Source organism: Acanthisitta chloris, unplaced genomic scaffold, assembly GCF_000695815.1.
Source record: "Acanthisitta chloris isolate BGI_N310 unplaced genomic scaffold, ASM69581v1 scaffold24194, whole genome shotgun sequence".
Lineage (NCBI taxonomy): Eukaryota > Metazoa > Chordata > Aves > Passeriformes > Acanthisittidae > Acanthisitta > Acanthisitta chloris.
Window position 1 is genome coordinate 3,986 of NW_008668167.1, and position 11,703 is coordinate 15,688.

General features: G+C 42.3%; 1 protein-coding gene across 1 annotated transcript in view; it reads left to right on the forward strand.

The window, feature by feature from the left end:
• The window catches only part of KIAA1211L (KIAA1211-like ortholog), a 28,375-nt gene that overhangs the window by 3,837 nt on the left and 12,835 nt on the right, over nucleotides 1-11,703 (forward strand). The window contains exons 3-7 of the mRNA XM_009072791.1: nucleotides 1,611-1,746; nucleotides 2,115-2,279; nucleotides 2,929-2,997; nucleotides 6,136-6,366; nucleotides 9,315-10,896. Of these exons, the coding sequence (XP_009071039.1) occupies nucleotides 1,611-1,746; nucleotides 2,115-2,279; nucleotides 2,929-2,997; nucleotides 6,136-6,366; nucleotides 9,315-10,896 (2,183 nt within the window). The remainder of the gene's footprint in view (nucleotides 1-1,610; nucleotides 1,747-2,114; nucleotides 2,280-2,928; nucleotides 2,998-6,135; nucleotides 6,367-9,314; nucleotides 10,897-11,703) is intronic.

Genomic DNA, 11,703 nt, shown 5'->3' on the forward strand with positions numbered 1-11,703 from the left:
CTCCCTTGGGCAGAAGAAATACATTTCATTTTTTCCCTGCCATTGTTTTATCAAACATATTTATAGCAGCCATTATGAGGAAAATGTTACTTTCTGCCATGTTTGTTTATGTTTGTCCTGAATGTCCCTAAGACAGTATCTAAGATCCAAAAATACACAGTTGTCTTTTTTTTTTTTTTAAGAGTATCTGCTCAATTAATTTGATAGTGACATGAACCCAGACAGTTCTGTATACTGTACTCTGGTTTGCCCTTCCATAGCTCCCTTATTTAAACATTTTAAAAGAAGGTAGTCCTAAACCAAAATGCTGTGTACATGCATTTCTGGTCACTGCTCAGTTGGGCTGAGGAAAATGAGCACAAGAGACCTCCTAGCAGCTAGCTTGGTGTCCATGGGTCTCCTGTGCCATTACCATAAGGAAACAAGGTGTTCATGCCCCACATGTAACATTTGCTAAAGAAGTTGCACACTACATACATCAAAAGCAGGAAACAGAATATGAGAGGAACTCTCTACAAAGCATCTCTTGCTTCCTCTCACTAGGCCACAGATCATCCATGAAAAAGTGTGTCCCATAGGCTTCTAAGAGAAAATGATGGGAATCTTGCTGTAGAGCACAGGACCTTGTAAGCATGTTGTAAGGCTTGATGCAAATGATTCTGTGTGAGAACTACATTGCCAAAAATAATTTTGCTAATGATCTGTATGACAAATACCTTAAATGCTGTATCACATTTAGATAGGAAAAGGCATTTATTCTTCCAATGATAATGGTCAGTCATTTGTGAGACACAGTCTTAGATTAGCAAGAAATTAGTTCACAGAATCATAGAATCACCAAGGTTGGACAAGACCTCTAAGAACCATTAACCTGGTACTGCTGGAACCCCTAAACCAGATCCTCCAGTGTCAGAGCCAGACAGCTCTGAAACACTTCCAGGGATGGTGACTCCACCACCTCCCTGGGCAATATTCCAGTGCCTGAACACCCTCACAGGGAAAACATTTCTCCTCACATCCAATCTGACTCTCCCCTGTCTCAGCTCATGACCATTCCCTCTCTCCTCTCCCTGCAGCCCTGGCAGGACACACATCCCCAGGAGGTCACCCCTGAGCCTCGTCTCCAGGCTGAACAAACCCAATTCCCTCAGCCCGTCCTCATCCCACATGTTTTCCAGACCTTTTAGGAGCCCTTGTTGCCCTTGGCTGGACTCACTCCAGTGCCTCAATGTCCTTTTTGCAGTGAGGGGCCCAAAACTGAGCACAGCACTGAGCTGTGACCTCCCCAGTGCCCAGTCCAGGGGGATGAGCACTGCCCTAGTCCTGCTGGTCACACTGTTCTTGATCCAGGCCAAGATGCTATTGGTTAACCTGTCTTTAACCTGGATTCAGCTTGTTAATGTGACAGATAACAGCACTTGCAAATTTTTGCTTGGCTTTTAAAGGTGTTACTTAGATTAGCCTGGATGACTGTCAAAGTATTGTGTTCATGGGGATGTCTGGGATCTTGTTTGTGATGTATGCTGTGCACACCTGTGTCCCACTCCACATTCAACAGGGCACCTGAGTGAAGAGAACTGGCAAAAAAAATCTGTGTGTTTTCATTCTAGGACACACAAAGGCATTATGGGAAGCAGAGCTTTGTCACACGATAGCATTTTCATCCTTGAGACTGGGCAAGAGCCTGCAAGGCCAGTAAGAGTCTTTTCTCAAGAAAACATTTCTGATCGGATTAGAGCTTTACAGGTAATTTATACAACCTAATTTTTTTCAAATGCAAGAGATGAAATGTCTTTCCAGGTTTGATTTTGGTTGAATATTTGATGAGTAAGGAATATCTGTCTGCAGGTTACATTAAATGTTGCATTCATTAATTAGACTGTAGTATCATATCTTGGTTCTACTTAAAAGGATAGTTGAAAAATAGATAGTTTTTTGGCTCCCCAAGAGAATGTCTAAAGTCAGATGTCCTGTGCTCTGGGTCATTCAATTGTGAAGTTAAAATAACTTACATAACTTACATACATAAAGTAACTCATTGACCCGAGTTAAAAAATGTTCTGGGGAAACCTCCATCACTATCATGTGCTAATGTATTTTATGCCATGCTGAAGCTGAAACTGCAGCCTACCATAAAATTGGGACCTCCACCTCCCTTTGGACTTCGTGCAAAGCGAACAGAGGATGCTGGGACCAGTTCTGAAGATGATGGATTACCCAGGAGCCCTCCAGAAATGTCTTTGCTCCATGAAAACCTAAATTCAGGCACAAGAACAAGAGTGAGTCCTTTCAGTGCTGACAAAAATCAGTGTTTAATGATGTGATTTACCTACCTGTGGAAGGCAGAATCAATTGTTTAGTTTGCTCTATGTATCACTACTTTATCTTTGAACAATTTAGAAATACCTTACTCAAAATAAGAAAATGGTGTGTGTGTGTGTGTGTGTGTAAACAGCTATTTAGAACCTCTGTTCCTGTTAAAATATAAATATCACACCAGAAAATGTAGAACTAGGAAGGAGAGAATGTGTTTGTGTGAGTGCATGGGAATGCTGTGTTTTTTATGGAGACTACAGAGCTGCCAGGCATAAAAGAAAAAAGGCTGGAAAATTTGTATTCCCCCTTGAATTTGTTGATAAGAGAGCTCTCTCATGTTTTTCTAGGTTGTCATTGGGAAAAAAAGAAACATAAAATAATTGGAACCTGTTTTTTTTTCTTTTTAAATGGTAGTTTTGTTAGACATTATTTCATCCTTTATCTGCATGTCTGACACTTTATGTTTGCAGTGTCCTTGCTAATCCTTAAGACTCTAGAAGGAAAGAACTTACGTTGTCAGTACCTTTGTGCACGTTGTGTCGATGGTTTCTGTGATTGGATCCACCTTGTTTGTCATCTCTTACTGAATCTCTTCCTCATTCCATCCCACAGTTCTCTGACTCTCACAAGCACCTTAGCTCTTTGAGTTTAGCTGGAACAGGCAGTGAAGAAGAAGAACAGGTAACTTCTGCCAAATGTATTAAGGGACAAGCAATTACCCATAGTAGTTTTTAAAAGAAATGTAAGACATAAATATTATTTTGTTGCCTGTCTGCTGCAAGAAAAACACCTTTGTATGTAATTAATTGCATTCCTGTCTGCTTGCTGTGCTTTTTTAATGCCTGTCCATCTAACATAAAAGCTATGATTATTTATCAGCATAATCCTGATTATCTCCCATCGATAATAATTAGGGTCTCTGCAATAGCTCATATCCTTTAGCAAACTTTACAGACACGATTTAATCTCCAGGCACAACCAACCAGATTTAGACACTGAAACAGTAGCCCATGTTTTTTAAAGATGGGGAGTTGCAGTAAAAGCTGCTTGGGTTACATGCAGAGGACAAGGGAGAAAGTTTATTGAAGAGATGTGAACAAACCAGATCCTCTGAAATCTGCCCTAAGTACAGACACCTTGCACTGCCACAGAAAGTGTTTGCCTGATGACAGTGGCTGACATTGCTGCTCAGGAGTCTGAGGTTCAGCCTTCAGTCAGATTCTGGCTGTGAATTTTGCTGATGTTTTCAGGGCTGAGCACAGGCGAATACATGGCTTTCCTCAATCAGCAGCAGCAGTTCTGCCTGATGAAAGGGCTGCTCTGAAAGGCTCTGAAGAGTCCCTTTCAGCTGTCTGCAGCTGGAATCACAGTGCAAACAACACAGGGGGTAGAGGGAAGAGTGTTTTCTAGAGATAGGAGGAAGGGCGTGGGGGGGAATTGCATAAAGGAAATAGAGAAGCTAGTCCTGAGCTGACTATTCCTTGGTAATTAGGCAAAGTGCATTTCCAAACCAGCTGCAGCAGTGCTCAGCAAAGATTTCTGGCCATGCTTGTTAGATGGCACATGAAGCTGTTTGAAAAACTGCTTATATGGGGTGAAATTGTAATATTTTTTTAAAGAAAAACAACAGAAGACATGAATAAGGTGTTTCTTGAAACTGGTGTGGGCTCACTGTAACTGTGTCCAGTCCAGAATTATGTTTGCTAAAGGAGGATTTGTCTCCCTGTTGTTCCATTGACATCACTTTCTGACTCCCTCACTGACTTCTGCGATGTGATGGTGACTACGTGGCTGCTTAGCTTTTTCCACATGACCCACCACTCAGCTCAGAGCTCTCTCTTCATCCCAGTCCAGTTTCAGAGTGCAGCCAGAATGTATCTCCAGCTGAAGACTCCTCCCAACCCACTGGATGTACTACCTGGTGTTCCAGAGAGATTCACCCTACAAGTCAGAGCTCACAGGGCTGAAGAATTTTGTACACCACCACCCTGAAGTTTTGGGCAGCAGTGACACCTTGCTGGTCTTGGAAGCTTTCCTGGGTTGAAGAAAGGAGAAAGGAATCACAACTCTTCCATCTGGGCTTTGGGAATGGAGGTCCCTAATGGCCCTGACCTTGTGCCACCCAACACAAGCAGCTGAAGGATGACTGAGCCATGTGCACAGGAGATTTGGAGCAAGGGGTTTGCCAGCTGGTTCCTTCTCCTCCAACAGGCTTTTCCAGAGCCAGACTTCATGGGATGGGCACCTTGTGCAGCTGGCTCAGAGCTGCCATTCACTCAGGCTGCCGAAATTTAAGTAAGAAACCAGATTTTTGATTTTCCAGCGTAATGGCCAACACTGAACACTGCCAAGGAGAAGACAGGCAAAGTTCTGGAGGAGAGGCAGGAGCCAGAAGAAAGGCAGGAAAATAATGACGTGCCTTGAAAGAGAAACATGTACTGCATCTTTGCCATGGAGCTGAAATGTCAATGTATTCACTGTTAGGTACTAATGTATAATGCAGCCACGTATCATTTGTTGTACATTAGTCATGTTTGAGTACTAGACTGCAGATATTGTAGAGTGAAAATTAATGAGAGCATCCATTATTCAGCATGGCTGAGCTACTTCTGTTTTCTTAAATAGAAAGTATGATCAGAAGCTGTGGATCCAACCTCCACTAAAATCAATGGGAGTTTTCCCCTGGCCATTGTGGAAGATGTAGCAAGGCCCACACTACACTACAGGGTATCTTTTGGCTGCAGTGCATAATGCAGAATTCTACTTGCAGAAAGTGCTGATGCTTTTTCCCTCCCAAAATAAAACCAACACTAGCCTGCTCTCCCCTTCTCCCATCCAAACCCCTTGGTAAAATACCATTTCCAGACAAAGAAGAGAGAAGATAAAAAGAAGGAAGGAGAAGAAGAAAGCCAGCACAAAAAAAGCATGACAGAGGAGGAAAGCTCCTCTGATGAAATGAACTGGAATTTCAAGCCTGCAAAGGGAGTACTGTCACGAGCAGTCAGAGGTTATGTTAATGCTGTGACAGATAGTTTGGAAATATCATTTTGTCTATTTGCAAAATCAAATCTAAGAGAAAGGACTCTTTTTAGAGTCATTTTTTCTTATATTTTCCAATCTCATCCCTGGAACTAGGTTTGTTTTTTGTGAAGCTCACAGTCAAGCTGGATTCCAGTTCTGTGAAAGTACTGCATCCCTTGCAGCATTCAGGAGCTGTTTCTGGGTGGGTTATTGGCCTCTAGTAGGAATTGTCCATCACTTCCTTCCCCAGAATAGTCAACAAATGAAATTTTGCATTTCAGGTAAACTCTCCAGTTATTTTTTCAGGTATAAATACATGAGGTAAAAACACAAGCTGGCTTAAGTGTCAATGCCACTAGTGTTGGACTTTTTTTGTCTTGAGGAGGGTGTTGTAAAGTTGGAAAGGACCTGATGGCACATAGGAAGCTGGAGATGCTCCAGCACAACACAACTGTGGGGAGAAGCCTAGACACAGATGGTGGAGGACAGACCTAGGAAGAGGAATGGCCCTTTAGGTTCTGTTACTGTGTACTCTTTGTAAATCTGTCTGCTGAAACATGCTGGCCATGTACTTGTGTGTATACCATGATATTCAAGCAGCTAAAAAAGCAGAATTGCTAACACCAGTACATCACATGCAACATTAGGAAATGTAATGTATTTTAAAGAGATGCCAAAAAGAAAAAGAGGCAAACTTAAAATGCCAAGGAACCTGGCCTGATTTTTGTAGAATTGTTCTTTCCATGTCTTTTGGTTATTTGTCTGATTCTCTATTTGGGGATTTTTTTTTTTTTTCAGGTTACACTGAGTCCTTCTTCTAGATCTCACTCTACAGATGGTCAGCTATTCCCTAGGCATGGAAGTGCCAGATCTGGATCTCCCCAGACACCTGACAGTACCATCTCACCTACAGCCAATTTTGACACTCCACCTGAGCTTTCTGCTTTCTTGGATAATTCTGCTGCAAGACATAAGCTTTTAATAAAACCACGGAAGCAGAGGTCCAGGAAAATCAGAAGATTTTCTCAGGTACTTGTGAAAAAAACACCTTTGACACAAACTCAGGAAGTTCTTACTGAACTTCCTGTTTCAAACTCAGATGTGATAAAGTCAATTGGGGCTTGGATGTTTCACTGAGTTTGGAGAGCTCTTACCTCATGAGGCTGTGTATCTGGAGTAGGCACTAGGAACAGATTAAATAGTATGAGTTTACCTGTTAACTCTTGATGCAGCAGTTTATGGAACAATTTATTCCTAAATTCACTGTGCAATACAATTTAGTATCCTGTTAATGGTGCAGAACCTGGGCTGACTGCTTCGTTTGAGGACTAGAGGGAATGGGCATAAACTGAGACAGGGCAGAGTCAGATTAGATGTTAGGAGAAATGTTTTCCCTGTGAGGGTGTTCAGGCACTGGAATATTGCCCAGGGAGGTGGTGCAGTCACCATCCCTGGAAGTGTTTCAGAGGTGTCTGGATCTGACACTGGAGGATCTGGTTTAGGGTTTAGTGGTTCCAGCAGTGACAGGTTAATGATTGGACTGGATGATCTTAGAGGTTTCCTCCAGCCTTGATGGTTCTATGATTCTCTGAATTATTAAATTTTTTTAAGTGTTATGATCAACATGTGTGAAAGATCCTGTAAAATCTTGAGTCTTTGAGAGACTACTCATGAAGGAGCTGGTTCAAATTCCCAGATATAATTTGGCTTATATTTTCAAAAAGTACCGAAAGACTAAGTTTTGTCTGAGTAATTGGAGCCAAATTCTGTACATTAGGACTGTTCTAAATTCAAACATCTCTCTGCCTCAAAACTTGTAAATCCTTTATGTGCACTACAAAGACATAAACTAAGTCTCCACAGGGGGGAAAAAAAGTCCTAACAACCAAAACCCACAGTGTACACTATTAAAAAACCCAAAACTATCAAAAAGTATATAGTATTAAAAAAATCAGGTTTTAAACCATCCTTCTAAACACCATTTATCTGATTCTTTGTCATATGAAGGGCATAGTTTAGTTTTTCTTCCTTCTTTCTTTTCTCTTTTCTAGCACTAAAGTTTGCAGGTCTTACTAGAGTATTTGTGGTTTATTCTTTGTGGGGCTTTTCCAGTGTCTTAAATGCAGTAAAATCAGTAATTTGGTTTCCATATTACCAGAAATATTATTCCCTCTGTCTCTAAATATTACTCAGCTGAGGTTCTGTATTTCCCAAAATCTGTGAGTTACCTTTCAGCTCAGTACAGCACCACGGTGAGCATCACAGTGATGAGGCCAGTTATTGAGAAAGGCAAGAATTCACTGATCAAACCTCCTCTTCCATCCTAACATCATCATGGTTTAACCCCAGCAGCCAAACCCCACACAGCCACTCACTCACTGCCCCACCAATGGATGGGGGAGAGAATTGGTAGGGTAAAATCCAGAAAACTCAGGGGTTGAGACAAAGACAGTTTAATAGAGAAAGCAAAAGCTGCACACACAAGCAAAGTAAAACAAGGAATTCATTCACTGCTTCCCACGGGCAGGAGGTGTTCAGCATCTCCAGGAGAGCAGGGACCAGCACATGGAATGGTTCCTTGGGAAGACAAACTCATCACTCCAGATGTCCCTCCTTCCTCCTTCTGCCTCCCACCTTATACCCTGAGCATGATGTGCTATGGTATGGAATATCCCTTGGGTCAGGTTGGGTCACCTGTCCCAGCTGTGTCTCCTCCCAATCTCCCATGTACCCCCAACTCCCTCCCCAGTGTGGCAGTACAGAAAGCAGCAAAGGCCTTGGCTCTGTGTGAGCTCTGCTCAGCAATAACAAAAACATCTCTGCATTACCAACCCTGTGCTCTGCACAAACCCAAACATAGCCCCATACTAACCACTGGGAAGAAAGTTAACTCCACTTCAGCCCAAACCAGCACACTGAAACACGATGACTTTGTCCTGGCTGCCTATTAAACTGCCAGATGACTGAGCCCTCCTGGTTGTCCACAGAGAGTGTTCACATGTTCTGATAACACAGTTTTAAACACCTTCTAGCCTGACTGCCTGTGCACCTTGCTTTGGCTAACTGATGTCTTCTGCCTTTATGGTCCTTTACATGAGGCAACTCTGTTTTTGTGATTGCACTGGTAAAACAAGAAGCTGGAAAAACCCTAAAATATCTTCAGAGTTCTTAGAATTAGGACCTAAATTCAAAAACATGTATTTATCTGCCAAACTAGAGTAAACCAGGGAGCTAATAGAGGCACCACATGAAAAGGCATATTCAGCAGCTTAAAACTGTGCTTTCACATAATCCTGTCCATTTAGCCTGAAGTTTAATCACAGATAAGTACAGATGAATTTATAAACTTTTATCAAATAGTTTTAAGCCTTGAAAGAAAAAGAAGACTTTTACACAGAGGAGGCAATGCTGTATGGCAGTGGGATCACACAGAGGATGCCACATGGGGCAGATACTCAGCTGGCACAGAGTGTCAGAACCACTTGGATTTGTTAGGCTTTTGCTCCTCCTTCTATGTACCCTTCCCTCTTCAGAGTCATGCTGTAGGAAGAATGGGTTGTTTTCTTTTTAATGCTAGTATGGAGCAGCAAAATACAAAGGGACAGCTTTTTCTCTTTCAAGTGCTGCTTTTTGCCTAAGAGCAACACAACACAGGCAGTATGCTCTGGGGAATTGATTGCCAAGGACAGTCCAATGGCTATTGTTCTGATGAACTTCCCATCTACAAAGGCATGAAAGCACTAGTTGTGCAAAAGGAAGTGTCACTCATTGCTTTTAGATTGGTTAAGTGCATTATTCCAGGATCTGCTTAAATAAAAAAAAAGCATCTAGTCTGTAGGTTAAGAAAACTGTAAGCTCAGGATTGGGGGCAAGTATTGTCTTCCTCTCTAAGGTCTTGGTTGTAAATGTAATGCTGAATAAGAAAACAAAAGTGAAGCTGTACATAGTGATGAGGCTTTCTCAATTTTTTCTTGCAGAGGACCCAGTCTGAATCTCTGACTGATCTGAGCTGTACCCCAGAAGAAGAAGAAGAGGAAGAAGAAGAGGATGATGCTGTGTTCAAACCCAGCAATCAAGAACTACCATGTGGCACAGCTGCAACACAGGATGTGGCTTCCTGGCTGAAGCCCAGAATGCCTGAGGACCTCCCCTCTGCTTTGAGACCAGTGGTGACTCAGTCTGCTTCTGAGTCTGCTGCTGCACAGGAAGCTCTGCTACCAGAGAAGCAGCCAGAAGACTGCCAACCAGCACTGGAAACAACCTGTGAGGAGGCTGAGTCCTCACTGTTGATAGAAGGCAAGGAGTCCACAACTGCTTCCCACTCCAGTCCAGACAGACACTCCTCAGAAACACTACTTCTGTTGTCTGGGCATGTGAGTGATGTGTCAATCAATCCTTTCAATCAAGAAAATAAGGAGCTTCCTACTGTGTTTTCAGTAAACAAAACCCCATCTGAAGAAAATATTTCAATTTGTAAGAGTAGTATTGTTTGCTTGGGAAGGTCAGAAGAAAATATACAGAAGGATGAGCAGATACCTGTGGAAATGCCCTGTAATAAAGAGGCAAAGAAGGAGGTTACTCTATTGTCAGAGTCCAGCAAGCAGTTTTTCATGGGTTCTTCCCAGCTCACAGACTCCTTCCATGTCTCACATCCTACTTCCTCAGTGCAAGTGGGATCACCTACTTTCTGCTCTCTAGAGAAAATAAAGACTGCAAAAGAGGCAGCTGCTTCTGGGAAGGAGAACAGTCAGTCCCTGGACCACAAGGAGGAACTACTGGGGAAGAAAGCTGAAAAAACAGTCAGTGAATTCAATGCCTTCAGAAAGTTTTCTGTTTCCTCTGCACGGGAGAGACCAAGGACCAGGAGCCTACACTTCCCAGAAAGATCAGAGTTGGAAAGCCCATTAAATACTGGATTCTTCCTGTCCAAAGCAAAGGTCTCCTCAAGAAATGAGAAGTGGAAGGAAGACTTCCAGAAGGGATCAGATCTGGATGAGGAAAAAAGCAGCAACAAAAAGCAGAGTTTGCTGCCAGAGCCTGACTCTGAGAACACAGGCCAACCTACAGAAATTTTGGCTGGTCGTGTTTCTCCAGTTGGTGATGCAGTGCCTATGCCAAGCAATACTTTGGTGGTATCTCAGAATCAGCCAAGCTGTAAAGATAAAAATCCTTTCCAAGTGAAACTTAGATCCACTTCACTGTCCTTGAAATACGGAGACGACTCGTCACCAGAATCAAAAGGGATTAAAAGATACAGTGCAGAATTTAATTTAGAAAATGAGGGATTGACTTCCTTTCTAAAAGGTGATAAGGCAGAGATGAAAAAAACAGCCAATACAAATATTGGTGATTCTTTCAATGAAAAGATCAAACCCAAAGCAAAGTCTTCTGAACAGCTTAGCAGCAAACCTCCATTGCCTAAAAAGCCAACCTTGCAAAATATAACCATTCCAAACACCTCTGCAAACAAGGAGAAGCAGGACAAAGCTATTCACTCTCCTGAATCCAGAAATGAAGACAGAGACTTGGAGAAACAGACAAGTCCTTGTAAAGTGCCTGGTAAGATTGCCAAAACTTTATAAAGTTACCTTGACTTGCAAAGAGTGACCTTCTCTGTGAGAGAGCAGAGGTAGCCCTGGTGGGTCAGTCACAACACTGGTGAGCACAAACTGATGGCTCTGCCTTCAGTGCTGTTGCTCCCTGATTCTCCCTTGCTGGAAAGATTATCAGAAGGGAAGCAGGGAAGAAACAGCAGACAGAATAAGATATTCTTGCCTCTGATTTTTGCATTTCAGGGCATTGTTTAAAGGATGTTCAAAGTGACACTCAAAAAATAAAGTGTATTAGGAAGTATTGGGAAACAGAAATATCCCCACTTAGAGATGCTGCCTGGCAATTCAAAAGCCAGGAGCACATATTAAGTGCAGTGCCCTGAGTGGGATGAGTGACTCAGACCTTGAGACCTTCTTTTTCACCATAGCATTGGGGCAGAAACACAGAGTGTCCAGTAACTGCCTGGCATGGTCAACACACTGTTTATTTATTGTCTCCTGTGAGCTTTGCTTATTCATTATCCATCTTTATCATTACTCATTCCTTGTTTAAAAGAAAAATTAATGACCCTGAAGCTTCCTGGAATTTAAAGCCAGGAGAGAACATAAGATAGTGTCTGCTGCAGACTGTTAAATTTCACCATTGTCTGTATTATATAATTGGGTTAGAGTTAAAAAAAATCAATCAGTCCTCTGGAGACTATTATATTGTGGGCTACAGGCAGAGAACAGAAAAGCCTGGAAGTGGCACCACAGTCTGAGGTCTTTGCAGTGACAGTACAGAAGTCAGGTGAAGCAGGCTTAAGCAATTTCA